The 23,418-nt window shown below is 35.0% G+C and overlaps 7 protein-coding genes across 20 annotated transcripts; 4 read left to right on the forward strand and 3 right to left on the reverse strand.

Annotated features, from left to right (window-relative positions):
• On the reverse strand, nt 1-2,432 carry LOC107042548 (transcription factor SPT20 homolog; the record flags this gene model as incomplete). Its single annotated transcript, XM_015263613.1, is given in 2 exon segments — nt 1-1,376; nt 1,551-2,432. Coding segments are annotated over 2 exon segments (2,258 nt in total), but the record flags the coding sequence as incomplete, so codon positions are not given.
• A 659-nt stretch (nt 2,433-3,091) lies between these two features.
• LOC107042570 (prion-like-(Q/N-rich) domain-bearing protein 25) lies at nt 3,092-7,222 on the forward strand. Of its 9 annotated transcripts, XM_015263658.2 has the most exons (9): nt 4,125-4,175; nt 4,263-4,558; nt 5,460-5,591; nt 5,867-6,013; nt 6,129-6,260; nt 6,325-6,585; nt 6,721-6,831; nt 6,902-6,973; nt 7,069-7,222. In XM_015263658.2, the coding sequence occupies exons 2-9, from the start codon at nt 4,429-4,431 to the stop codon at nt 7,167-7,169; spliced, it is 1,086 nt and encodes a 361-aa protein (XP_015119144.1). In that variant the 5' UTR covers nt 4,125-4,175; nt 4,263-4,428; the 3' UTR covers nt 7,170-7,222. The 9 variants fall into 9 exon arrangements, with proteins under 9 accessions (XP_015119147.1, XP_015119144.1, XP_015119143.1 ...); XM_015263661.2 differs by lacking the exons at nt 4,125-4,175; nt 4,263-4,558 and adding an exon at nt 3,092-3,409; XM_015263657.1 differs by lacking the exon at nt 4,125-4,175 and having other exon boundaries at nt 4,182-4,558.
• Nucleotides 7,034-10,624, reverse strand: LOC107042569 (glucose dehydrogenase [FAD, quinone]). Of its 3 annotated transcripts, none has more exons than XM_015263654.2 (5): nt 10,536-10,624; nt 10,163-10,453; nt 10,043-10,066; nt 7,698-9,363; nt 7,034-7,604 (listed from the first exon to the last, which is right to left on the reverse strand). In XM_015263654.2, the coding sequence occupies exons 3-5, from the start codon at nt 10,045-10,047 to the stop codon at nt 7,263-7,265; spliced, it is 2,013 nt and encodes a 670-aa protein (XP_015119140.1). In that variant the 5' UTR covers nt 10,048-10,066; nt 10,163-10,453; nt 10,536-10,624; the 3' UTR covers nt 7,034-7,262. The 3 variants fall into 3 exon arrangements, with proteins under 3 accessions (XP_015119140.1, XP_015119141.1, XP_015119142.1); XM_015263655.2 differs by adding an exon at nt 9,671-9,824 and having other exon boundaries at nt 10,043-10,453; XM_015263656.2 differs by lacking the exons at nt 10,043-10,066; nt 10,163-10,453; nt 10,536-10,624 and adding an exon at nt 9,671-9,893.
• Nucleotides 10,625-10,808: 184 nt separating this feature from the next.
• LOC107042582 (ralA-binding protein 1) lies at nt 10,809-13,607 on the forward strand. Its single transcript, XM_015263678.1, has 8 exons — nt 10,809-10,981; nt 11,078-11,219; nt 11,304-11,524; nt 11,601-11,862; nt 11,973-12,153; nt 12,269-12,932; nt 13,025-13,266; nt 13,375-13,607. The coding sequence occupies exons 1-8, from the start codon at nt 10,897-10,899 to the stop codon at nt 13,501-13,503; spliced, it is 1,926 nt and encodes a 641-aa protein (XP_015119164.1). The 5' UTR covers nt 10,809-10,896; the 3' UTR covers nt 13,504-13,607.
• A 167-nt stretch (nt 13,608-13,774) lies between these two features.
• On the forward strand, nt 13,775-16,707 carry LOC107042585 (nucleolar complex protein 3 homolog). Its single transcript, XM_015263682.1, has 4 exons — nt 13,775-13,876; nt 14,055-16,163; nt 16,258-16,355; nt 16,434-16,707. Exons 1-4 carry the CDS (start codon nt 13,871-13,873, stop codon nt 16,639-16,641), a joined length of 2,421 nt encoding a protein of 806 aa, XP_015119168.1. The 5' UTR covers nt 13,775-13,870; the 3' UTR covers nt 16,642-16,707.
• Nucleotides 16,708-16,992: 285 nt separating this feature from the next.
• LOC107042656 (mothers against decapentaplegic homolog 4) lies at nt 16,993-22,745 on the forward strand. 4 transcript variants are annotated; one of them, XM_015263796.2, is made up of 7 exons: nt 16,993-17,542; nt 17,666-17,888; nt 18,002-18,150; nt 18,240-18,519; nt 18,688-18,960; nt 19,325-19,462; nt 19,652-22,745. In XM_015263796.2, the coding sequence occupies exons 2-7, from the start codon at nt 17,822-17,824 to the stop codon at nt 20,926-20,928; spliced, it is 2,184 nt and encodes a 727-aa protein (XP_015119282.1). In that variant the 5' UTR covers nt 16,993-17,542; nt 17,666-17,821; the 3' UTR covers nt 20,929-22,745. The 4 variants fall into 4 exon arrangements, with proteins under 4 accessions (XP_015119282.1, XP_015119284.1, XP_015119283.1 ...); XM_015263798.2 differs by having other exon boundaries at nt 18,703-18,960; XM_015263797.2 differs by having other exon boundaries at nt 16,993-17,201.
• LOC107042549 (probable 28S ribosomal protein S26, mitochondrial) lies at nt 22,324-23,414 on the reverse strand (the record flags this gene model as incomplete). Its single annotated transcript, XM_015263614.1, has 2 exons — nt 22,324-23,287; nt 23,368-23,414. Coding segments are annotated over 2 exons (456 nt in total), but the record flags the coding sequence as incomplete, so codon positions are not given.
• Between the last annotated feature and the right edge of the window lie 4 nt (nt 23,415-23,418).

Consider the following 23,418-nt stretch of genomic DNA (forward strand, 5'->3'; position numbering starts at 1 on the left):
GGTGGTGGTGGTGGCGGTGGAGGTGGCGGCGGTGGCTGTGATTGTTGTGACTGTTGGCTTGCATTACTCAATGCCGCTGCGGCTGCATTAGCCGCGGCCTGCTGTTGAAACTGTTGGGCCGAGTTCATAAGTGAAGTAACGAGAGCACTGATCGCAGGATTAGTTGAATGTTTTTTGAATGTAATTTCCGATTGATTTGTAGATTCCGAGGTAATTGTATTTTGAGCTGTCGCTTGAAGTTGGGCTTGTAAAACAGGTACATTAGTAGACTGAGAGATATTATTAATTGTTGGGGGGGGACATGATTTTTGTTGAAAAACAAGAATACCAGGCGTATTAATGGAATTCACAGGAGCCGAATCGGAAGAGAGTGATGCGGCGAATGATTGAGAGGTGGCAGAAGGAGTAGAAATTGATACGGAAGGATTAATAACGGTGGTGGTACAAGTAGCATCAGGCGTTGGACCAAGAGCACTGGCTAAACCATTGACTGAGAGTGACTGAACTATGTTAGGCTCATTAGATTTGAGTGTTTGGAGTGTTTGTTGTGTAGATATTGATGAATTATTAATGCCCTCATTTTGTTGACAATTGACCGCTGATGATGATGATGATGATGATGATGATGATAATCTTTCTAGTGCGAGAGGTGTCTTAGTTAATACAGTGGTGGCATTATTGAGAGCTATTTGAGTTTGTGCTCTTGATAGTATTTGCTGTTGAAATTGCTGAGCAATCGCCAACTGCTGAGCCTGTTGCTGTTGAGCCCGTTGCATTCCTGGTGTACATGTAACACGGGGTGCTTGACCTGGCACAACATGCTTTATCCTAACATTTTTTCTCCCCTCTTCAGTGAATATTTCAGTAAATTGTTGCATATAATGATTAGCTTGAACTCTTGTACCAAGGGTAAATCTACATGACGAGCCATTTCGTTCACCTTCACGATAATCCCGATCCACATACAATTCACCCAAATATTCGGAATTCGATGGCCTCTGAAGAATAGATAATTTAATATGATAAATACGCCCCTGGCCTCGTTCAGTCTCAAGTATATATTCCTCAATTAATTGGGCCAGACAGTCTTTAGTTTCCCGAGGTCTCTCATATGCTTTAGCATAATTCAGAACATCAACTGGTGTACTTGGAGGTAAAAGTGGTGGATTCAATAATGAAGGTGGCGGGCAGGCAGTGATTATCGATGAAGACTGTCCTCCTGGTCCCCCTTGGCCTCCTTGAATCCTCTTGGCACGTACGCGCTCCTGAAGCTGTTGTATTGTAACATGTCCATTGCCAGTGCATGTATTGCTGCTGCTGCTGCTGCTGTTGTTGTTGTTATTATTGCTACTGCGGTTGTTGTTGTTGTTGTTGTTGTTGTTGTGATTGTTGATTGAATTTCTACTGTTACTATCATCGTCATTATTATTATTATTATTGCTGTTGTTGTTGTTGTTGTTTTTATTGTTGTTACTCTTGTAATTATTGGATATGCTATTTAATGCAATACTCTCAATAACTGACTCATTGGTTGTATTAAATTCCGATACCTGTAATAATTGTTCGAGTTTTCTCTTTCTATTGACTGTAACTTGAGAATATTTTTTAGCCTGACGCACCAATTGAGTATCAGTGAGCAATGATCTATTGTTACGTAGACGTGTCGAAGCCAATGCTCCAACTGGATTTGGATCTAAACAAAGTGGGCCCTGTGTTGCCGCTATTAAACGTGATTCTAAGATAAGGCGCTCCTCGTGACTCCATTCACCATCATTGGTTAACGTTGAAACATCAGACAATACACTTTGAGTTGTTGGTTTTAGAAGAACATGATAAATTTCCGCTCTATTATGAGAAAATCCCTTACGGTAATCGCGCACTTCAGCTATTATACATCCATCGTAAAATAAATGTGAATGACTGGGCTCGAGCTGTTCAGCAAGAACCGCAGGTAACTGACCATTATCAATACATGACAAAAATTCTCCCTGTTCGTATCCCATTAGTTGTGTCTCAGCGACAAATGAATTTTTATCAAGTTTACTAGAATTCTTGGTGACTTTATCGTTATTTCTTATACCCAATGAGTATCCTTTGTTACCGGCATAAAGATTAACAATTAGTGTGTGAAGGCCCTCACGTTCCACCAATCGTCCTAATAAATCACACTCATTTTCCAGGTTACTCAGAATTGAGTCCGGTGTGGCATGGGGCACTTTTCTCAATTCCTCTAAATATAATCTAGTTAATTTAGACTGAATGCTATGGGAATGACAATTTGATGTCAAACCTTGGCCACCGTCAAACCTACTCGACTCCTGTGCTTCTCCATCCCTCCATTCCATTGTTATGGAGAGCACGTTATTTATCATGTCTTGGGCCTTGATGCAAGCTTCATCTATACCGGATAAGCCACCTCCTGAACTAATCATTGTCCTATTATTCTTACTGCTTTCTCTTTTTTTACCTTGGCGATAGATGCACAACAATCACGTAATATCATAGTTCCACTATAGTCCGTTATTACACTTTGACTGCCCAAGCCTGCAACATTAATTATTATCATAAACTTGTTATTATTATTATTACTACTACTATTCACATACTCGTCGATATTATTATATTATTTATATAAAGATGACTTACAAGTGGACAGCGAATCCAATAGCCATTGCTATTCAAAACATAACCTTTAAACTTGGAGGTTATGTTTTGAAAAGCATTAGCATAGACAGTGACAGTGATATTTTATACATTTTTCGATTCGAAATAAAAAACCAATGAATAATTGTTTCTCAATAACGATTTAAATTATATTTGCATGGTAAGTAATGAGAGATACTAATCAATGGGATATAATAGTGTTCTTTGAGAATTTATCAAAATACTACTTACCTAAATCTTATTTTTCTTTTTCATCACATTAGAAAATTATAAAAAGAAAAAAAAAACAAACGTAACAAAAAATATCCTTCTCGCCGTGGTGAAACACATTACTCAAATATTTTAATATCAATTCACATCACATACTAATACATACAATAATTAAACATGATGGTTTGTACATAGCCGTGAATTTGTGTCACACAGCGATTGTGTCAAATAAATACTACACTAGCGACGCCTCGGCCGCAAGTGGCCGGGGCCCCGGCTCTCATTCATTTTAACGATTTTGAATGATAATTTTTGTATTTTTGCTGTCCTACTACTAAATATTGTTCTCTTTGATATTATTACAGTATTGAATGGATATAATCTTAAATGTAGAGAATGGAAAGAAGAACAAAGTGAAAAATGTTTACAATATATCTTTTAATTCGATTTAAAATTTTGTTTGATTTGAAAATTATTCATTGAGCAATAATAATTTCTCAAGATTTACTCGCGTCCACTATGATTATTATAACAGGTAGGTGGCAAAGCTATACCTAAAGTAATAATAGGTATCAAATATATGCATGCTGAAAAGACGGTTTGCCTTATACAGCGCGCGTGTCGCGCGTGTGTTATGATGATGATACCGAGAAAGCGATCGTATTTTTAAATAACCAAAAAATCTATAGAAATATATCAGCATTATAAACAATATAAATATAGTCATTGTTCATTGTTGAGAGAAAAAAAATGACAAGCTAGTACTTTTCTAAAACATTTCCAGAATATATTCAACCAGAGTTCGAGACAATATAATTTATCAAATTTTTTGAAAAACGTTTCAAATGTTTCTCAATCATTTCTCACTATCTGTCGGGGCTAATTACAATATCAAAAGTATTGAGAAAAGAAAAGTAAATAGATTTTTAATTGCTTCAAACTAGAAAAAAATGAACAGCTAGATGTCATTATCAGTCGGAAATAATAAAGTAATTAAAAATCAATCATTTAAAAAATTCATGATTTTCAAGATTCATGAGTTCTAGGCGTCCTACTTAAAAAATATAGCTCCAAGGAGTTATTTAGTGTTGGTTCAAATTTGTCGAGAATGCGTCACGGTTCAAGCTAAGGGATTTTATTATTTCTTTCTTTATGTGTGGAAAGCGAAATTTATTATGATAAATGTCGGTGTCACGTGTGCATGTTTCTCAAGTGTGTAACCATGTGTATGCGTATACATTTACATATGATTTAAAGGAGGAACTGGGGCCAGATTAGATATCATTGGTAACTCTCTGCAGGTAAGAGTTACCAGAGTAAAAACAGTACATTGTGCGGAAACGAGAACAATGAATGTCTTCTTCAATCTGAGTTTCGAATGTCCGTAGGGAGTGTGTATATTAAAAGGTAGTGCCGCCTTTCTCCAAGCAAAGCTGAAAACAAGTAAGAGGAAGCAAGACTTTCTCAGGGAACATAGACTGTGCGGTGTGCATGGAGTGCCATCACAATAAGTGAAACTTAAACAACAGGTTTGTCCGACTTGTTCGGCAAATCATGGTAGGTAGGAGCAGAAGAAGTATTCAGTGTAACACTATCATCATTTTTATTCAAACAATTGGTTTTTTATTCATCACTGATGGAATGAATGCCATGCTGTCGGCAAGTATTTTTCTGCCAATGACAAGTGAGTAAATCAAATGAGACCGCATTCATATAATTACAGGCATATAAATGACAAGGGAAAAAAGGAAAAAAAATTCAATTATTACTCTATTTAATTTGCTTTATGAAGATTGCGTGTGTGCGCGCACGCGCGAGTTTGTGTGTGTGTGTGTGTGTGTGTGTCAATACACAAGTGGGTGCCAAAGAGTTGAACCATTTTTCTCCGGTCTCAGTACAGTAGGGTAGGGTACTGAGAAGGGAGAATCCTTGATGAAGAGACAAACACAATATAGTCGTTGTTAAGACATTGCAAGAAGCGCTTGAAGCTAATTTACAGAAATACGTAACTTTGCTTTGTTTTTTATTTTTTTTACTTATTTAATATTCAAAATAGTCCATATGATTACAACTAGCTGTGGATAGATCTTAGCCGGGTAAACATAATGCTAATTACATAACGCAAGGTGAATTCGGTTATACGCTCGACGTTAAATGCGGATGTTAATTCGTCAGTTGATAGCAGACACTTGTTAATATATGAATATACGCATATAGTGGTGTGGTTCTTATTCATAAGACTAGAATAACAAATACTTTGGAAAAATCAAATGATATGTTTCATCGTCGACACAATGATTTGAGTGCTTCAAGTACTACATGAGAGAATTTCCTAACAATATAGAAATAAAGCAGCCGCGATAATTTACTAATGGGCTATACCAGTGTTTTCATATTATTTTTGCTCCACAATATTGTTACGAATTTATGTTTAGCAGTTTCGGTTAATTTTAAACATGTATATCATCCCTGTGCTGATCGCAATCTTCATTCTCGTATGTTTATTCATGCTATCAAATTGACAATGATTCATAATTTTTATATTGTTTTTTTTTATAGCTCTCTTTATGCATTTTTCCTTCTAGAAATCACAATGGCGAGTTGCACTTATGATAAGGATTGCATCGAAAATGCCTACTGCTGGAATCATGAAACATGCTACTGTATGGAAGGATATTTGGTTAACAGAAATGACACTGCTTTGGAATGCTTGAAAAGTAAGTTAATAAAGGGGGGGGGGGGGGAGCATTATAAAACGAGGGATTTGTTGGAATTTGTATCTCACGATGCGCGGGCTTATTTTTTACACACCGGCGCATATAACGTGCTTTCTCAAGCGTATCAATGACTGCGGGAAGTCGGAATCAAGATTACGATCGCTTGGCTGCGTCCTAGTGTAACAACAGACAACTTTTACTTGTCTCCAGGCAAATAATTTTTGCCTCGAGTTATTTAATAAAATGTGAATATAAAGTGAACTTTATATTTTCAGTCGCTTCAGAAATCGGCGACCCATGCACCGCCAATGTGCAGTGCCATGTGACCTTCACTGCTCAAGCAGAATGCCGGAACAATACATGTACCTGCACCAAGGGATCTCACTACGAACCTGAGCCAAAGAGATGTTATGAATCTATCGGTGGGTGCGAGTGGCTTCTAAACTATGGGCCCTTCCTTTTTCACTTATTTCTCTACTGTTACCATTATGTCATCATCATGTTATTTATTTGAAGAATTGGCTCAATGAATTGTAGAAATTGGACATATGTGTCAGACTTCATATAACTGTCGTACAAGTGACAACTCTTCAAGTTTCTGTGTTGATGGATTCTGTAGTTGCCCGCTCCAACATCATGCCAATGGAAAAGAATGCCTGAAAAGTGCTTGTAAGTGAATTCATTACTTCATTATTCTTATTATTATTATCATTATTACAGCCCATATACCCAGTTCTAGGCGACCAGTGTACTATCGATGATGAATGTGTAGATTTCCATTCTCATTGTTTCGGCACGTGCATTTGCAAAATAGATTATGTACGTTCCAGTGATGGCAAACGCTGCTTGAAAGCTGCTAATTCAATGGGTGATCCATGTATTGAAGACTCTCAATGCACTGCATCTCTTAAAAATTCTAAATGTGACAATGATAACACGTGCACATGTTTGATTAATTTAAAACGACGGGGATCAGTGTGTTTCAGAAAATTGAGTAAGCCATATATTACAATCATTATTTTATCTTACTTCATTCATCCTATTCAGTGCTTCAAATCACATAGAATAGTGAATATATACAATTGATTGACAAGTTTTTGAAGAAATACTCATCACTTCTCCACTATAGATCCCCATATGCTGGGTAATAAATGTATCAATCGAACTCAATGCGTTGAGCCAACAGTTCCTGAAACTGTTGTAGATGAAACAGAAGTCACCAATGTCGACTGTATAAATGGTAAGAAAAATTTTACATCTCTACTGGAGTGTTTGATTTATTTCAATAGTATTTTTTTTATTTTCCACAGGAAGTTGCTCTTGTGCTGAGGGCTATACGCAAACAGAAACTATGGACGATTGCATCAGATTCAGCGAAAATGGTAAAAGTTTTTACAATTTGCGATTAATTTGTCAAAAATAATACGAAAAAAAATATCCACTCAAAGTTAAAAAAATATGTTTTATTTCTATCTAGGTACATCGGCAATGTCAAATGACATATCGATTTCAATCTGCTTTTTCTCCTCGATACTCATTTATTTGAGTCATTTGAATCAATACAATTATAAAAAATAATCATAAATTGTTTGATTATTATACTTTATAAATAAAATTTCAATGGAATATCATATGTTTATTTGACTTTTTTTTACTCATCTAATAAATCCCCTATGACCATTCCTCTTTAATCATATCACTTGCTTTTTCTCCAATCATATAAGTTGGCGCATTAGTATGTCCAGATATCAATAATGGCATTATACTTGCATCGATAACACGAAGTTTGTTTATCCCATAAACTTTTAATTGTTCATTAACAACACCACCGGCGTTTCGAGGGGCCATTTTACATGTACCAACGAAATGGCCCAGGGTTGTTGAAATTTGACGTGATACACAGGCCCAGTAGTTATCTGATTGAAATTCCAAATGTGTGCAACCAGGGAAATGAACCGGTAAGAGTGTTGTATTATATTTGTAAAATGGATGACTTGAAGCAACTTCAATAGCCTGTGTATTTATTTAGAAAGAAAAATAAATAAACAATGGTGTTAATAATATTTTGTATTATTCTCCATATAGAATATATTAATGTTCATATACCTTTTTAATTCCTCGAACCATTGTTTGTAAATCATGTTCATTCTCAAAGTAATTAGCCTCAAGAATCGGCGAATGGAAGGGATCGGCGCTCCTCAGAGTGATACGGCCGCGACTTTTAGGGTGCAATACAATGGGAACAATACTAAATCCATCTTGACCTTGGTATTGCTTGAAAACTTTTTCATACCAATCGTCCGACAAGCCAAATAAACTGCGCACTGCACCTGAAGCATCACCGGCCATTGAACCGATTCCGAACACCAATTCAATATCGGCTTCATCATCATCATCATTTCCATCAATGGTATTATTAAGGATTATGTATTTGTTATTGTCATAGTCATTTGTTTTTTTAGTATTAATGAATGCTAGAGCCTCTGCACCGGCGGGTACGGTAAAAGGACCAGTTCCTCTTACCAAGTAATCAAATGTATTTTTATAATTACTAGCAATTCTTGGCTCAACAATAGTGACACTATCATTGACTATAAATGTTAATGCCGCCATACTGACGTGGTCCTGAAGATTATGACCCACTGGTAGATCCTCCATTATATCAATACCAAGATTATACAAATGATCTCTTGGTCCAATACCAGAGAGCATTAATAGTTGAGGGGAATTAATACTTCCCGCGCTTAGAATCACTTCCTTCCTTGCTTCGACAATGTACCTGTTGGAGTTTCTTATGTACTCTACTCCTATAGCATTTTTAGTTTTTGGATCAATAATTATTCTTGTTACTCTTGAATATGTCGAGAGATGGAAATTCTTACGATTTCTGATGGGGTTTATGAATGCTTTCGAAGCGCTAACACGACGACCATTTCTTGTATTTGTTTTACTAGTACCAAATCCAATTGGATCACCATCATTGGAATCTTTTATTTTATAGCCCAATTGTTCACCGGCAGCAAAAAATGTATTGCGCAATGCAGATATCCAAGGTGCTATTGTCACATCTAAATATCCATTCGTTCCATAAATTGATTTATTTACACCGCCATCAGACTCATTATTCTGCGCCTCAGCTCTCGTTGGGGTAATAAAATGTGCCTTTTCCGATTTCATAAAATAGGGCAATACTTCATCATAACTCCAACCTGCATTACCATCAGCTGCCCATTGGTCGAAATCCCTCCTAGATCCTCGTGAATATATCATGAAATTTATTACTGATGTTCCACCAATAGCTTTACCTCTGGGCCAATTACAACGACCATTAATCATGGACAGACAATATCCACCACTCCCATCACTATCCTTTGGCCTTGGTTCAGTTTTGTAGCCCCAATTGTAAGAGGTAATGTGCATGAGTGGCGCTAAGAGTGGCACATCAGTCAAAAATATCTCTTCACCTCCAGCTTCCAAAAGTAAAATATTCCAATGGGGAATCTCTGATAATCGATTGGCAACGACGGATCCTCCAGAGCCGGCTCCTATTATTATAAAATCGTATGAATATGTTTTTTCCTTCTTCTCATTCTGATGCTCATAATCCAGTGGCACGTTATACGACGGCGGGGACTCTCGGAAATATTCGTATATATTTTCCACTATATTTGTAAAAATTGAAGCACTGGTTAAATCAACCAGTACTATCCACAGGAGAAACAACAGAAATGTAATGTATTTCAGCACCATTCTTTCTCCTAGCCAATGAGATCTAAAAAGGAAACCAAAATTAAAAAAAAAAAAGCAAAAAAACAAGATACAAATATGTTATGCTATCGTTTCCATTTCAACATCTATCTAAGGTCATCCACATAAAATTATGGCAATGCAGTCCCTAGCGGACCAAGTTAAGAGTTGAACTCTAGACAAGATATGAATGTTTTTTTGGGTTCAAATGAAAGAGCGTGCTGATGCCTCTAAAGATGGACAATGTTGTCACAACTCTGAGCTTTTCAATTGAAAACAGACATCATCTTTAGAGACTTTTAGTTGAAAAAGCAAAGAATGTTGATACGTACCCGATATAGAAAAACGATTTTCGTAAAATACTATTGAATATGTATTTGGCCACGTAAAATCAAACACCTCTTTATTTAATGATGCGTTAAAGAGTTGGGCGCAATGTTAACTGAGTAGTCAACGCACTGGACCGCCCAATCCGAAATGGTGCAACTGTAAGCGCACCATTACTTAACTTTCATGTATAATCTAGCCCTCATTTAATAAACGGATCAAGTGTCCCAAAATGTTGTTGAAATAAAATCATCATTGTCATTCAATTTTCTCAATCTATTGGTGTAATTTTCCATGGTATCCATTCTATATTGAGCTTATTAATAAGATGGGTTAAAAAATTAATAATAATATTAATAACCAAATTTTTCACTTACTGCATCTGCTCGCCTTAATTAATACTTCATTTTTCAATGGACATACAGTGAAAAGAATATTTCGAATTAGAATTTTTTTATTAAAAGAATATTTTTTATAAAAAGACTAGAGTGTCTCACGGTTTACATGGATTGATGCCTGCCTCAGTCAGTAAACATACTGTAAAGCTTACATTTTGTATAAACGCAACATACCCTCAGTAAAGGAAAAAGTTGGAACCGATGGTGGTACAACAAGGTTAACCAGTTGCTGCTTTTGAACTGCAACAAGGTCCTTCCATGTGCAATCCAATATCATAATGTATTCTCATTGTGTAACATCCCTCGTCGATATGTCATGTACATATATATTCCATACTTATAAATATGTTTCCAAATGGGTCACAGTTCAACATAATTTGTTTATTGCACCTAGGTAAGATTGAATATATGTGTAATACCTATAATACTTCAAGTTGACTAGATATAATTGTAAATTAATGAAGAATTTTACTTGAATATTGTAATGTTCTGTTCTCCAGTCATGGTATGTATTTGAATTTCAAGGGCAAATTTCTATATCCAAATAATGTGGAATAGAGCGTCACCCAATTTACATTCAAGAAAGCTCTCTCTCGACGAATGAATACGCACAAGTAGCCATCAGTCAGTAAATAATACATAAGTATTGTACGTGTACTGATGCATCGACAGTAGGTATAAAGCCGACTGATAATTGTTTGTCTGTCTGGCTATGTTTTTTTTCTTGAAACTAGATTGGGGGAGGGAAAAATTATAGATATGATAACATGTACATGAAAGAAGATTGTCAAATTAAAAAGTGTCAATAATTGATAATAGAAATTTACAGAGGCATGGATTTTGAAAGTCCAGATGTGGAGAAGGAGTTTCCGGGACTGTACGCTTCAGAATCAGCACGAAAGAGTAATGAAAGCGATTGTATGTATATTTCATCAATAATACCATAACCTCTGGTCTGGGCGACCATTAAACTGTAACAACAATGTAAGTGATAATTACATTTATTTATCACAGTTAGTGATGAGGGTGGACATGATCACAAGCATTTGAAGAAAGAGCTTTTGGGTGGAAAAAAAAAAGATAAAAAGGACAAGAAAGATCGCGGCTATGCCACACTGGAGGGAGAAAGTTCACCAGATGAGGATCAAGAAACAAAGTAAATTATTCGTTCCATCTACTCATTTCTTACAAAATTAATTATGTGCTTTTTTTTTTTTTTCAATCCCTTTGCTTCTCCTAGAAGCCCATCGAAATCAAAAAAATCCAAAGCTTTCAAATTTCCCTCGAAGAAACGAGAAAAATCTCGGGAAAAGGAAATAAAGGACAAGGATAAAGATGAAAAAGATAAGGACAGGAAGAAACGTGACAAAGATGATAAAGATAAGGATAAAGACAAATTGAAGCACAAAGTGAAAGATCGTAAGAAATGTAAACATAGCGATGAAGTTGCTGACATTGGTGGTAAGAAGAGTAGCATCAATGTGTCTTTAACTATAAGTGATTGGTCGGTTAAAATATAATGTTTTTATTGTTACAGAGGCTCAACCAATTTTTGGTGCGAGTCTGCACGCAGCTGTTGAACGATCCAGATGCCATGACGGGGTTGAATTACCTCTAGTTGTTCGTAACTGTATTGATTATTTGGAAGAATTTGGTATGACAACGGAAGGCTTATATAAAATTCCTGGGGTCAAATCCAAAGTACAGAATTTCAAAAAGCTTTATAACCAACGAGAAACTGTAAATGTACTGGATTTTGAACCCGCTGTTGCGGCAAGTCTATTAGTTCTTTTTTTAAAGTAAGCTCCTTTGAGTTGGTGGGTACGTTTGTTGTTGGAAAAATCTACTCTTTTTTTATTTTAATCAATTTGTCCATCTTTTTTTTTCTCTCTCTACTGTATATTTACAGAGAGCTACCCGAACCAGTTTTGGAAAACAGTGGAATAATATCAAGATTTGAACAAGCTTCATCAACGAAAGAAGTTGCACAGAGAGAATCACAATTGTCACAATTAGTGAAACAGTTACCAGAGTGTAATAGAGTCCTTCTGGCATGGGTAACATTGCACTTGGATCACATCACTGTCAGGGTAAAGTATTGTAATTCAAGTCTGTCAATTATACGAGTTTCTGAAAATAATGATGATGATGATGATGATGATAATAATAATAATAATAATAATAATAAAATTAATTTATATATAGGAAAAAACAACCAAAATGAATGCTCAAACAATAGCCATGACATTGAGCCCAGTTCTGCAAATGAGCCATAGACTCCTTCTGGCTCTTCTCTGTCACTGTAAAGCACTATTTCCAGATGTTCAATTGACAAAATACATTCCTCCACTGCCGTCGGGAAGTGCCAATCTTCCTGATGAACCAGAATCTATTGCTGTAGAACTGGTGAAGCAGGAATCGTTACTAGCTCAAATACATATGCAAATGAATGCTGGCTTTGTTACAAAGTCACGTGAAGAACAATTATGGGAAGTTCAGAGAATCATAACTCAATTAAAGCGAAAGTATAAAATCGTTCAAAAATTAGAGGGACAGATTCAAAAGAGTCTAGATGAAGATACAAAATCTAATGAGGAAAATCACGGCAATGGCTTACAAAAATATACCGATCAAACTCATAATTCAACAGAAGCCATTTCTGTAACAATGAGAAGTACTCAAATAAATGATCCAAAATTACACGAACAATTCAAAGAAAATTATGATTCTCCGAATACTCCTGGAGAAGGTGGTGTTGAAATACAATTTCCATCAAGTGAAGACATCACCAATCACCCTTGTACAAAAATACTCAAAATTGAAAAGCAAGATGAGCACTTATCCAACAATGTTGAGGAAATTCAACAAGGTTCTTTCTTTCTTTCTTTCTTTCTTTGTTCAAATTTATATTTCTCTCTCACTTGAAGAAGAATAATCACACAAAAATGATTAATGTTTCAGCACCGATAGAAGAACTATCAATGGAAAAAGTGCGCGAGAGTCTCATCTATGAAGAATTATTAAATACAGAGGCATTATTGAGAACCCGAATCATGCAAGAAAAGAAGGAAATTAAAAAATTGATGGACATGCTGGCAGAAAAAGGCCCAGAGCAAATGATATCCAAGGAAAGAGCGTATTCTCCAAATGAGGCAGAAATTACCGCTATGATTCAATTGTCAAAGGAAAATCAGCTTTTAGAGGTGTTTTTCCTCTTATATATTTTTTTCAATTATTACAATTTTTAAATCTTTATAATACTCATCATTTTTCTTTACCAATAACACTTGGTCTTTTGTTTTTTTTTATAGAAAAAAATGACCACACTCATTCGGAGTATTATCGAAGAAAAAGATGCCTGTGTTGAACTCAGAGTTCAATTAGCTATTCATCAGCTAATGGAAAACAATACTCTCCAGAGTCTCAAGGACAAAATATAAATTGAATAAATTCTATTATTCATAATGAAATTGTTTCACATCGTTGTACATAAAGTTATTGTATGTAAATTCTAACGAATAAAAATCAAATATTTGAAACGTAATAATCATTATCATTTCATCCATATGTCTATATGATGACTTTCATGTTTTGTCCCTGTATTATACCTCAGCGCGGTAAGCGTGCGTAGATATGTATATATATATATATATATATATATATATCGACATTATATGCCACATACCCAGTGTATAGATTGTGTGTGTGGGTGTGTGTGTGCTTCGCTTGTGTTCTCTGTGACCACGTGCAGTATATATACAAGAAATATAATAACAAAGACAATTGTTTCAATCAACATTTGCAAATATGCATGTGAGTATAATAAAAAAAACAGTTGTATGTAATATTCATAAGAAAATAAGTAAATATTGTAATTTTTTGTCTGTACAACAATTATAACCTTGAATAAGAGTGAAGAGTGAATGATATTTTTGTTGAATAATAATAATAATAATAATAATAATGAAAGAATAATTTGATTCATCACTAGAAACCGAAGAGTAAGCAATTGAAGATTAGCAAAATCAAGAGGAACAACCAGAAGAGAAATAAATTATCTAAACAAGGGAAACTCAAAGAGCGAAGACATGGTAGCAAATCGACACAATCAGTGAAAAAACATATTGTTGAAAAAGTTGAGGTCCCTATTGAGAATGAGGAGAGTAGTGATCAGGGTGAGGATTTATTGGAAATGGTGGAAAAAGATGATTTGAAATTTTTACATTCAGCCATTTCATCAAGATCGTACCACTTATTACGGAAAATAAGATTACCCGAGGAGAGTAATGGAGAAGAAGAATGCCGTTCGAGAAGAAGTAAAAAACAGAAACGTAAATTGAGAAATGACAATGATGATGATAATGGTATTGAAAATGTCTATGAAGAGAGAATATTAAATGCAAATGAAAAAAATGAGGAGGGCAAGAAAATTCGTATATTGTTACCTGTCAAGACTAAGGAAGGAGTGATAAAGAACCGTATTGTAGAAGAAATACGTGATGATTTAAAAATTCAAATGGATAGTAATACGGAAAGCAGTGATGGTGAAAGAGAAGAAGAATTTGAAATTGGATCAGTGGATAATGTGGTGGATACAAAGGATAAAGTAACGACAGTTGAACTTTTAGCTTGTCGTGATGAAATTTTAAAATCTCGAAAACTTAAAATTGGAATTTTATCAAGCAGTCTATTGGAGAATCCACATGCAAAAGCCCACAATTTTAAAGTACTTTTGGATTTTCTAGACGAGACTAATCCAGAAGTGTGTATTACTGTTAAGAAATTGACAATAGTATCTCTTGTTGAAGTATTCAGAGATTTATTACCAGCCTATTACATTAATACGGAAGCTAGAGAGGATGGTGTTAGATACAAAAAGGAAACGCTGGAATTGAGGAATTATGAGGAAATACTCGTTCGTAGCTACAAAAATTATCTACAAAAATTGGAAAAAATGGCTGGCATACTGAGAAGGAAAAGAGGTGACACAAGAGTGTTGGATAATTTTCAAGTTGAACTAGGTCAACTGGCTGTTACCAGTCTGTGCCAATTACTCACTGCACATCCCTATTTCAATTATTCAATAAATATTGCCAATTTTTTAGTTCCACTGTTGGACAATCGATATGAGAAAGTACGGGAAATAATTTTTCAATGTTTCTCACAGATATTTACTGATGATAAACGCGGTGAAATCTCATTGGCTATTGTTAGAAAATTGAATCACTACATAAAACAGCATGAACAAACTGTCAATTGTGAAATTATTTCAGTTTTATTATCTCTGAGAATCAAAGATGTCAATTTGGATCAAGAAAGAAGAGAAGAAACTAGGCAAAAAAAATTAGCCAATCATAAACAGAGAGTACTGGCACTGAGTAAAAGAGAAAGAAAGAAAAATAAAAAATTGGCTGAAATTGAAAAAGAGATGTTGGAAACACAGGCTACCGAAAACAAGATGAAGAAAGACAAAATTCTCACTGAAATAACTAGCATTGTATTTACAATTTACTTCAGAATCCTCAAACGAACACCAAATAAAAAAATTCTATCGGTGTGTCTCGAGGGTTTAGCTAAATTTGCTGCCTGCATTAATTTGGAGTTTTATCAAGATCTCGTTAATGTCATAAATTCACTAATGAAGGATAGCAATCTAGGACAACGGGAACAGCTTCATTGTATTCAAACTGTCTTCACAATTCTTTCTGGCCAAGCATCTACTTTGAGTATTGATTCCTATGTATTTTACATTCATCTTTACAAACAACTGTTTAATATTCATGCTGGAAAGACTCACGATGATTGTTACATTGCTATCAATATTCTTCTTCAAGTGTTGATTAATAGGAGAAAAAATGTATCCCAAAATAGATTGATTGCATTTGTTAAAAGAATAATGACTATTGCTCTGCAAATGCAGCATCATGGTACACTTGGACTCCTCGGTCTTATCAAATCAATCATGCAGCTCGACAAAAATCCTCATCTTTTATTAGATACCGACAATACTTCTGGTGATGGATTTTATCAAGCTGAATTAGACGAGCCTGAATACTGTAATGCACATCGTAGTGCTCTTTGGGAATTGACAGCTCTCCAGGTATTATTTAACTATTCGTTTCTCTCAATCAATAAAAATACAACGACAACAATGAGTATGTTATAATATTGCTTTCAATTATCTCTTATTATAGAGACATTATCACAGTATTGTGCAGAAGATGTCACGGTACATCGCTTGTCGTGTTCCAGCAACCGGTGAAGGAATCTTGCCAATGGAAATTTCAAAACTGTGAGTTTCATATAGAATTTATTTGTTAATATTTAAATAACACTGTATCATTCAAATTTTTTGTCTCTGTCTCCCTAGGTGTCCATCAGAATTATATGAGACCTATGATTCTAGCGGTGTGACTTTCAAACCTGCCGTTCAAGTTCCAAAGAAATCATCTGTCTTAAAAATTATTAGAAATTGGCAATGTCATAATGGTGAATTTGAAGATTACATTAAATTAATAAAATCGAGGAGTGCTTCAACGGCACGAGAATTCATCGACTTTTCAGCAGAAATTTTCTAACTGATTAATAAATTAAAAAGTCATGTTTGTTTTATATAAAAATAATAATAATAATAATAATCATCATCATTTGTTTTCTTTGAATTTTTCATGAAATTAATCTCTTGTTAATTTTCTCAACTGTCAAATGCTATTACCAGAGTATAGTATAATTATTTGTCATGTATGTGTGATATACCCCCCCACTATGCCATATATATTTTTAGTCGGGCTTATGGAGAGATGATGATTGGAGTGCATACATAAAAAATATGTATGCACGCACCACACATGTATATATATATATATATATATATAGATATGTATGAATTAGTATCCATCTTAAATTTTGTTGCGCAGAGCTCTCCGAGTTTCCGCCATTTTTTCCATCGAAAATTGGCAAGTCGATTTCAATATGGCGCAACTTGGGCTAGTTCTATTACTTCTTCTCTCCCCTCGGCTTTTCCGTGAAATGCGCGTGAACATATAACTCGTTCTCTTATTCCAAGTAGCTATTTATTATCAGGTTCTCTGTTGGCCTCATAGTGCCGCCGTTCCGCCACTGTGGAGAGATGGTACATGTTAGTGAAGTATCAATTAATCCTAGTACTGTGCTTTGTTATTCTCCTGTACTCAACACAGCCACTAATGGTCATTGATAGTTGTTGGTCATTGGTTATACGTTATTTTTCAAATTTCCATCAGCTTCGATGTCAGAATTTTAATGTGAAAGTGAATGAAGATTGCTGTGAGAATATACATATTTTTTTTCGTTCGCATAGTATGCATATATAATAACGAGGTGTATCTTAATGGGGATTGGGAATCTGAGCGAGCTACTGATTGTTGAATTCTTAATGAAAAAATCAATTATAATTAGCCACACACCTATCACAAAGGCTAACATTCTCTATGCTTCATTGTAAGTTTTGGTATTATAAATGAATATTACAATAAATAAATGTCAATGAACTCAAAAAAATGAAGATATAAGAGTAAACATTAACCTGTTTTTTTGTTTTGTTTTTTTTTTTTTGTCATCAAGGCATACTAGGCACCTTCAAGAATTGGATTTATATTAGATGACAAAGTATCATCGTAATTACACCAACGAGAGACTTGAACCAAATTATAAACGAGGAGGGAAACAACTAAACATTGGAGAAAAAAAAATTTAATTTTAACCACGGCTTTCACGGAGATGGTTGGTTTGGCGGGCGGGGGAACTCATCTCTATCCCTCGCCCCAAATGCAATCCAATGCTGAGTGTAAAAATTATATACATTGCTTTAGCGTTCTTTTCTTTTCTATTTTTTTTTTTGTTCAATTCACAATGAACTTGTTCCATACGATTTTGTATAAATTGAATGATTATTGATAGTGAGAGAAATGACTGGAATTACCCCGAGTGCACCGACAAGTGCTGATGCTTGTCTCAGCATCGTTCATTCTCTTATGTGCCATCGTCAAGGGGGGGAGAGTGAAGGCTTCAGCAAACGTGCCATTGAATCTTTGGTGAAAAAGCTCAAGGTAAAGTTGAGCACATGTATACATTTTTTTTTTTTTTCTAAACAAGATTATTAATACTCCTCCACAATTGTGGATTTCTCTCTTTAAAGGAAAAACGAGACGAATTAGACAGTCTCATTACTGCCATAACAACCAATGGTGCACATCCTAGTAAATGTGTGACAATACAAAGAACACTTGACGGTAGATTACAAGTAGCAGGACGAAAAGGTTTTCCTCATGTGATATATGCAAGGATATGGCGATGGCCGGATTTACATAAAAATGAATTAAAACACGTTAAATATTGTCAATTTGCTTTTGATCTCAAGTGTGATTCCGTCTGTGTGAATCCATATCATTATGAGAGAGTTGTATCACCAGGAATAGGTATGTACGAGTTTGAAAGGACAATTATGTTTTTGCTACTGCTTCTTCTTCTTTTTCATCTTCATCTTCTATTACTACTTTATGATGATTATTCTTTCTTTCAAATTTTTATATCGTTATGGATGTTGCATTAGTGTATGATGAAATGGGTTCGTTTCCCCCGCACAGATCCGTTCTTTACAGACCTCTCAGGATTAACACTTCAGTCTGGCGTTGGTGTGGGTCCTGGTGGCCGACTTGTTAAGGATGAGTATACAGTTGGAGGGGGCGGAGTAACTGGTGCTGGATCTGGAGTTGGTGTCACAACGGGGATGGATGTTGATAGTGAACTCAATCAGACAATTCAACATCATCCACCACCACAGCAGCAGACGGCATCAACAAATTCCCATCAACAGAATCCACAACAGTACTTGCCATCGTTATCAGCAACTAATGCAGGTAAGCTACGTGACAATTAAGGATGGTTACTTGTCAAAATACAGAAAATATTGCGCTTTTATCATTTTTTTTTTTTTTTTTTTGTTTTTTTCATTATTATATATCAAAAACAATACATTCATCACAAGCTCAAAACCTTTTGATTATGCAATTATTGCTTTTCATACGTGCTGTTGTACTTTGCATTAATTGTTAACGAGACAAGTTGAAGAATATTCTTGTGTACGATTGAAAGAATTTGTATTATAATTTTTTAACTTCATTGAATTTTCTCATCGTGAAATTCATCTTGTATTTTGTAATTTTATTTTTGCTCTTAGCATTATTTTTCTTGCCTCTTTTTTGTTCAATTTGTTTTGCACAGCCAATGGTGAGGGTATATTCGGCGGGGGCACGGGGGATAGTGGTGTTAATCCTCATACAAAACTAGAAGAGGGTAACTGTCCAAGACAGACTTGGATACCAACGCCTCATCACATCAATACAAGAAACATGCATCATTGTACGTATTTTATCATCAGCCACAGTGTTGTAAAGTAAAGTATCATATTTTCCGCAAACTTTTTCTTTTTCATCATTTTTATTGTGCTTTAAATGTTGTCAATTTTTTCTTCAACCTGCGCTAGGTCTATATATATATATACATATACATTTTAATAATGAAAAATAATGTATTATTGATTACTAACAGCCGTAGTGCATCAAATGGCTCATCCGGCAGCAAATCCACAGCAACAACAACAACAGCAGCAGCAGCAGCAGCAACAACAACAACAACAACAACAACAACAACAGCCACAGCAACAACAATCACAACCACAAGTGACAGCATCACAACAATCGCAACAGCCACTGAATCCAGCAAATGGAAGTGGCAATAGTCAGATATTAAATTCAAGCCAAGGCCAAAGTTCTGATCAATTTTACGCAACTGGTACTCCGGCGGCGCAGGATCTAAATCAAACAAGTGCAGGATCAACTGTTGATGCTCTAACGGCGTCTTTAGCAGCTGGAACAAGCCAAAGTTCTCCAGTATCGCCGGTTCATTTACATCATGAGAATGGCTTCAACGTGGCAGCAGCAGCAGCAGCAGCAGCGGCAGCAGCAGCAGGCAATCCATACAACACAGGTGCACCACAATGGACCGGAGCAAATACTCTTACTTATACTCAAACAATGCAACCACCAGATCATCGACATCTCCATCCAACTTCGTATTGGGGTACTCATGGTAGTGATGTTAGCGGAAATTTAGGAGGACTATTGTCAACTCAACCAGCCCCAGAATACTGGTGTTCAGTTGGATATTTTGAACTTGATACCCAAGTTGGTGAAACATTCAAAGTTAGTAGTGGATGTCCAACAGTGACAGTTGATGGTTACGTTGATCCAAGTGGTGGAAACAGATTCTGCTTAGGTGCATTAAGCAATGTTCACAGGACAGAGCAAAGTGAACGGGCTCGGCTTCACATTGGTAAAGGTGTTGTTTTGGACTTGCGTGGTGAGGGCGATGTTTGGCTTCGATGCCAAAGTGAACACAGTGTTTTTGTTCAGTCGTATTATCTTGACAGAGAAGCCGGAAGGGCTCCCGGTGACGCTGTTCATAAAATTTATCCTTCAGCCTACATTAAAGTTTTTGATTTGCGCCAATGTCATAAACAAATGAGAGGCCAGGCTGCCACTGCACAAGCTGCTGCGGCTGCACAAGCTGCCGCGGTCGCTGGTCACTTGACTCATGGAGCGCCCATTACCAAAAGTTTGAGTGCAGCTGCAGGAATCGGTGTTGATGATCTCCGACGACTCTGTATTTTACGGTTAAGTTTTGTCAAAGGTTGGGGTCCCGATTATCCAAGGCAAAGTATTAAGGAAACACCCTGTTGGATAGAAGTACATCTACATCGTGCTTTACAACTTCTCGATGAAGTACTCCATACAATGCCCATTGATGGACCTCGTGCTATCGAGTAATTTATTAAATACTCCTCTGTAAATTTTCAAATTATTTGACATGAAAAAATTGCACCTGCTGACAAGATAACGCGGGTTTTTGTTCACCTTGCGGTCTTGGTTTGAATGAGGTACAAATTTTTTGAGAATATTTACACTTGAATCAACAACATTGACAACAACAACAACTATTACTACTACTACTACTACTACCACTACTACTACTACTACTACAACTGTCACAGTTTATCACTAGACGGAGAGGAGATGAAATTTTATCGCAAAATTATTTTTAAACAACAAAATTTTATTGAAAAAGGAAAAAAAATGAAAACAAATATATTTTAATATAAATGAACCAAATAAGAATCAGTCTTTTGGATTACTGAGTACTCGAGTATCACTTTCATGCTTAAAAAATAAAGATTGAGATTAGCCGTAGAAGAGATATAATAAAGTTTGTACGAATACTTTTGACATTCACTTTGGAACTAATGGTTTACTTCATTCAATTAATTACTGTTGTGTCTCTTCATATACCATATATATATATATATATATATATATATATATATATATATATATATATATATATGTTATATACGACTGACAACTATTTGATTAGAGATACTCTAAAGAGAATGTTCAATGTAAATTTCATAGAGTATAGAAACTTTGAAAATCAACATGGGTTTCATGATTGGAGAAAAACACCCACAATACATGCATGTTTACATTGATATTAATTGAGGCATCTTGACCAAAATACCGTTTCATACTTTCTATCATCTGTTAGTATGATGTACAGATTTTCCTCAAATTTGTTTGTGTATTGAATAAGAATCTCATGGAGAACAACTCGTCAGAGCTCTCTAATGTAGATCAAGGAGCAAGTAGAATGCAGTAAGAGTGGTCGAATTCTTTCAAGGCCAAATAATTCATCATGTTATTTAAAATTAGCCATAAAACAAATGAAAAAAATAATAGCCTCAACATTAAATATATTGCAATGATATAATAATAATAATAATAATAATAATAATAATTACAACACTTTTCATTTCAAACCGAAATGTGCCATCTCTTGAATGAAAATGGAAAAAAAACCAAGTGGATAATATACTTTGCAAACAGTAGAATAATATGATACGAATAGATAAGGATCAATGTTTCAAATAAGAATAAATTTTTTGTACGATGCGAAATATTCTTAAGGTGTTGAGTCCTAGTAATCCGGAATGATGATCGTATGAATGATTGATAAAAATAGTAGTAGTCTCAAATAATGCAATAAATGCACTCACTCATTTCTAAAATTATCATTAGTATATGCAAGTATATCACAACAGTACGATAATTTTAAGGAGGGATAATTTAGATTCATTTTACTTTGGTGGTGATAGAAACAAGGAAAACTGTACGCACACAATCAGGATTTATTCAATCATATTCAACAATATTAATACCAACGTTCGGCAAACATAAATAAAAGCCAAGCCGGCAAATTTATAGATATCATCCATCATTACAAAATTTCTCATTGCATTTCAATAATCGAGTGAAATTCATTAAATGCGAGAAACCCGTCGAGTTGTCTCATCTGAGAAATATATTATCTATATATAAATGCCAAAGAATTTTTTGCCGAGTTGAGTAAAAATTTTGTCCCAACAATTTTTACTTTCGAGAAATAATTGAATCCTTCTTTCTCTTTCGATCCCAGCTCCAAAGAGGATATGGTGAGGTATGATGTGTAAAAGTTGTAGATGTAGGGTGGTAAGAATCTTGTATGTGGAAAAAAAATATGTATAGAAAAATGTCATTTTTTTTAATTTTTTTTTTTTTTTTTTTTTTAAGATAAATGGTGGTAACGATGATGATTATGATCTCTACATACAGTATATTAGGTTTGCAAAATGAAAAAGTCTTTTCGAAGGATATAATAAACTTTATCCAATGAAATTATCATTGTTAAACTGAAGCCTGTTGTTCGCTAGTCACATTTTTTCTATAAAAATTGCCTTCCTTATCAATTGCTGCATTATAATCCACAACATTAGCTAAAGCCTCTTCAATTGCACGATCAATATTTTCACGCGTAATGAAGGTATCCGCCTCGATCTTGGCTTTTTTCACTCTTTCTTCAATTTTCTCCATCATTTGTCTGTGACGTTCTTTTTTCTCACTAATAATTTGGAGAGTTTGTTGTTTACGTTCTTGGTGTTGTTTCTCCAAACGAATTTGTCTCACTTTTCCTACTTCTTTATTCCATTCCTCATTGATATTCCAACATTTTGTATAGTCTTCTTCTTCAGCTTTTTTGAGTAATTCTTCATCAAATTGCACTTGACTTGCTTCCATCAGTTGCACCAGATATTCTCTACAGAATTGAATGATAAATACAGTTAATATTTATTAGAATTTTGCATTTATTATTTGATATAAATATTCTTCTGAGACCTTATTGACTTTCTGTATGTGCGATAGTGATTGTACAATCTCAGAATTTCA

Source organism: Diachasma alloeum, unplaced genomic scaffold (assembly GCF_001412515.2).
Source record: "Diachasma alloeum isolate Michigan unplaced genomic scaffold, Dall2.0 Dall_scaffold_00494, whole genome shotgun sequence".
Classification (NCBI taxonomy): domain Eukaryota; kingdom Metazoa; phylum Arthropoda; class Insecta; order Hymenoptera; family Braconidae; genus Diachasma; species Diachasma alloeum.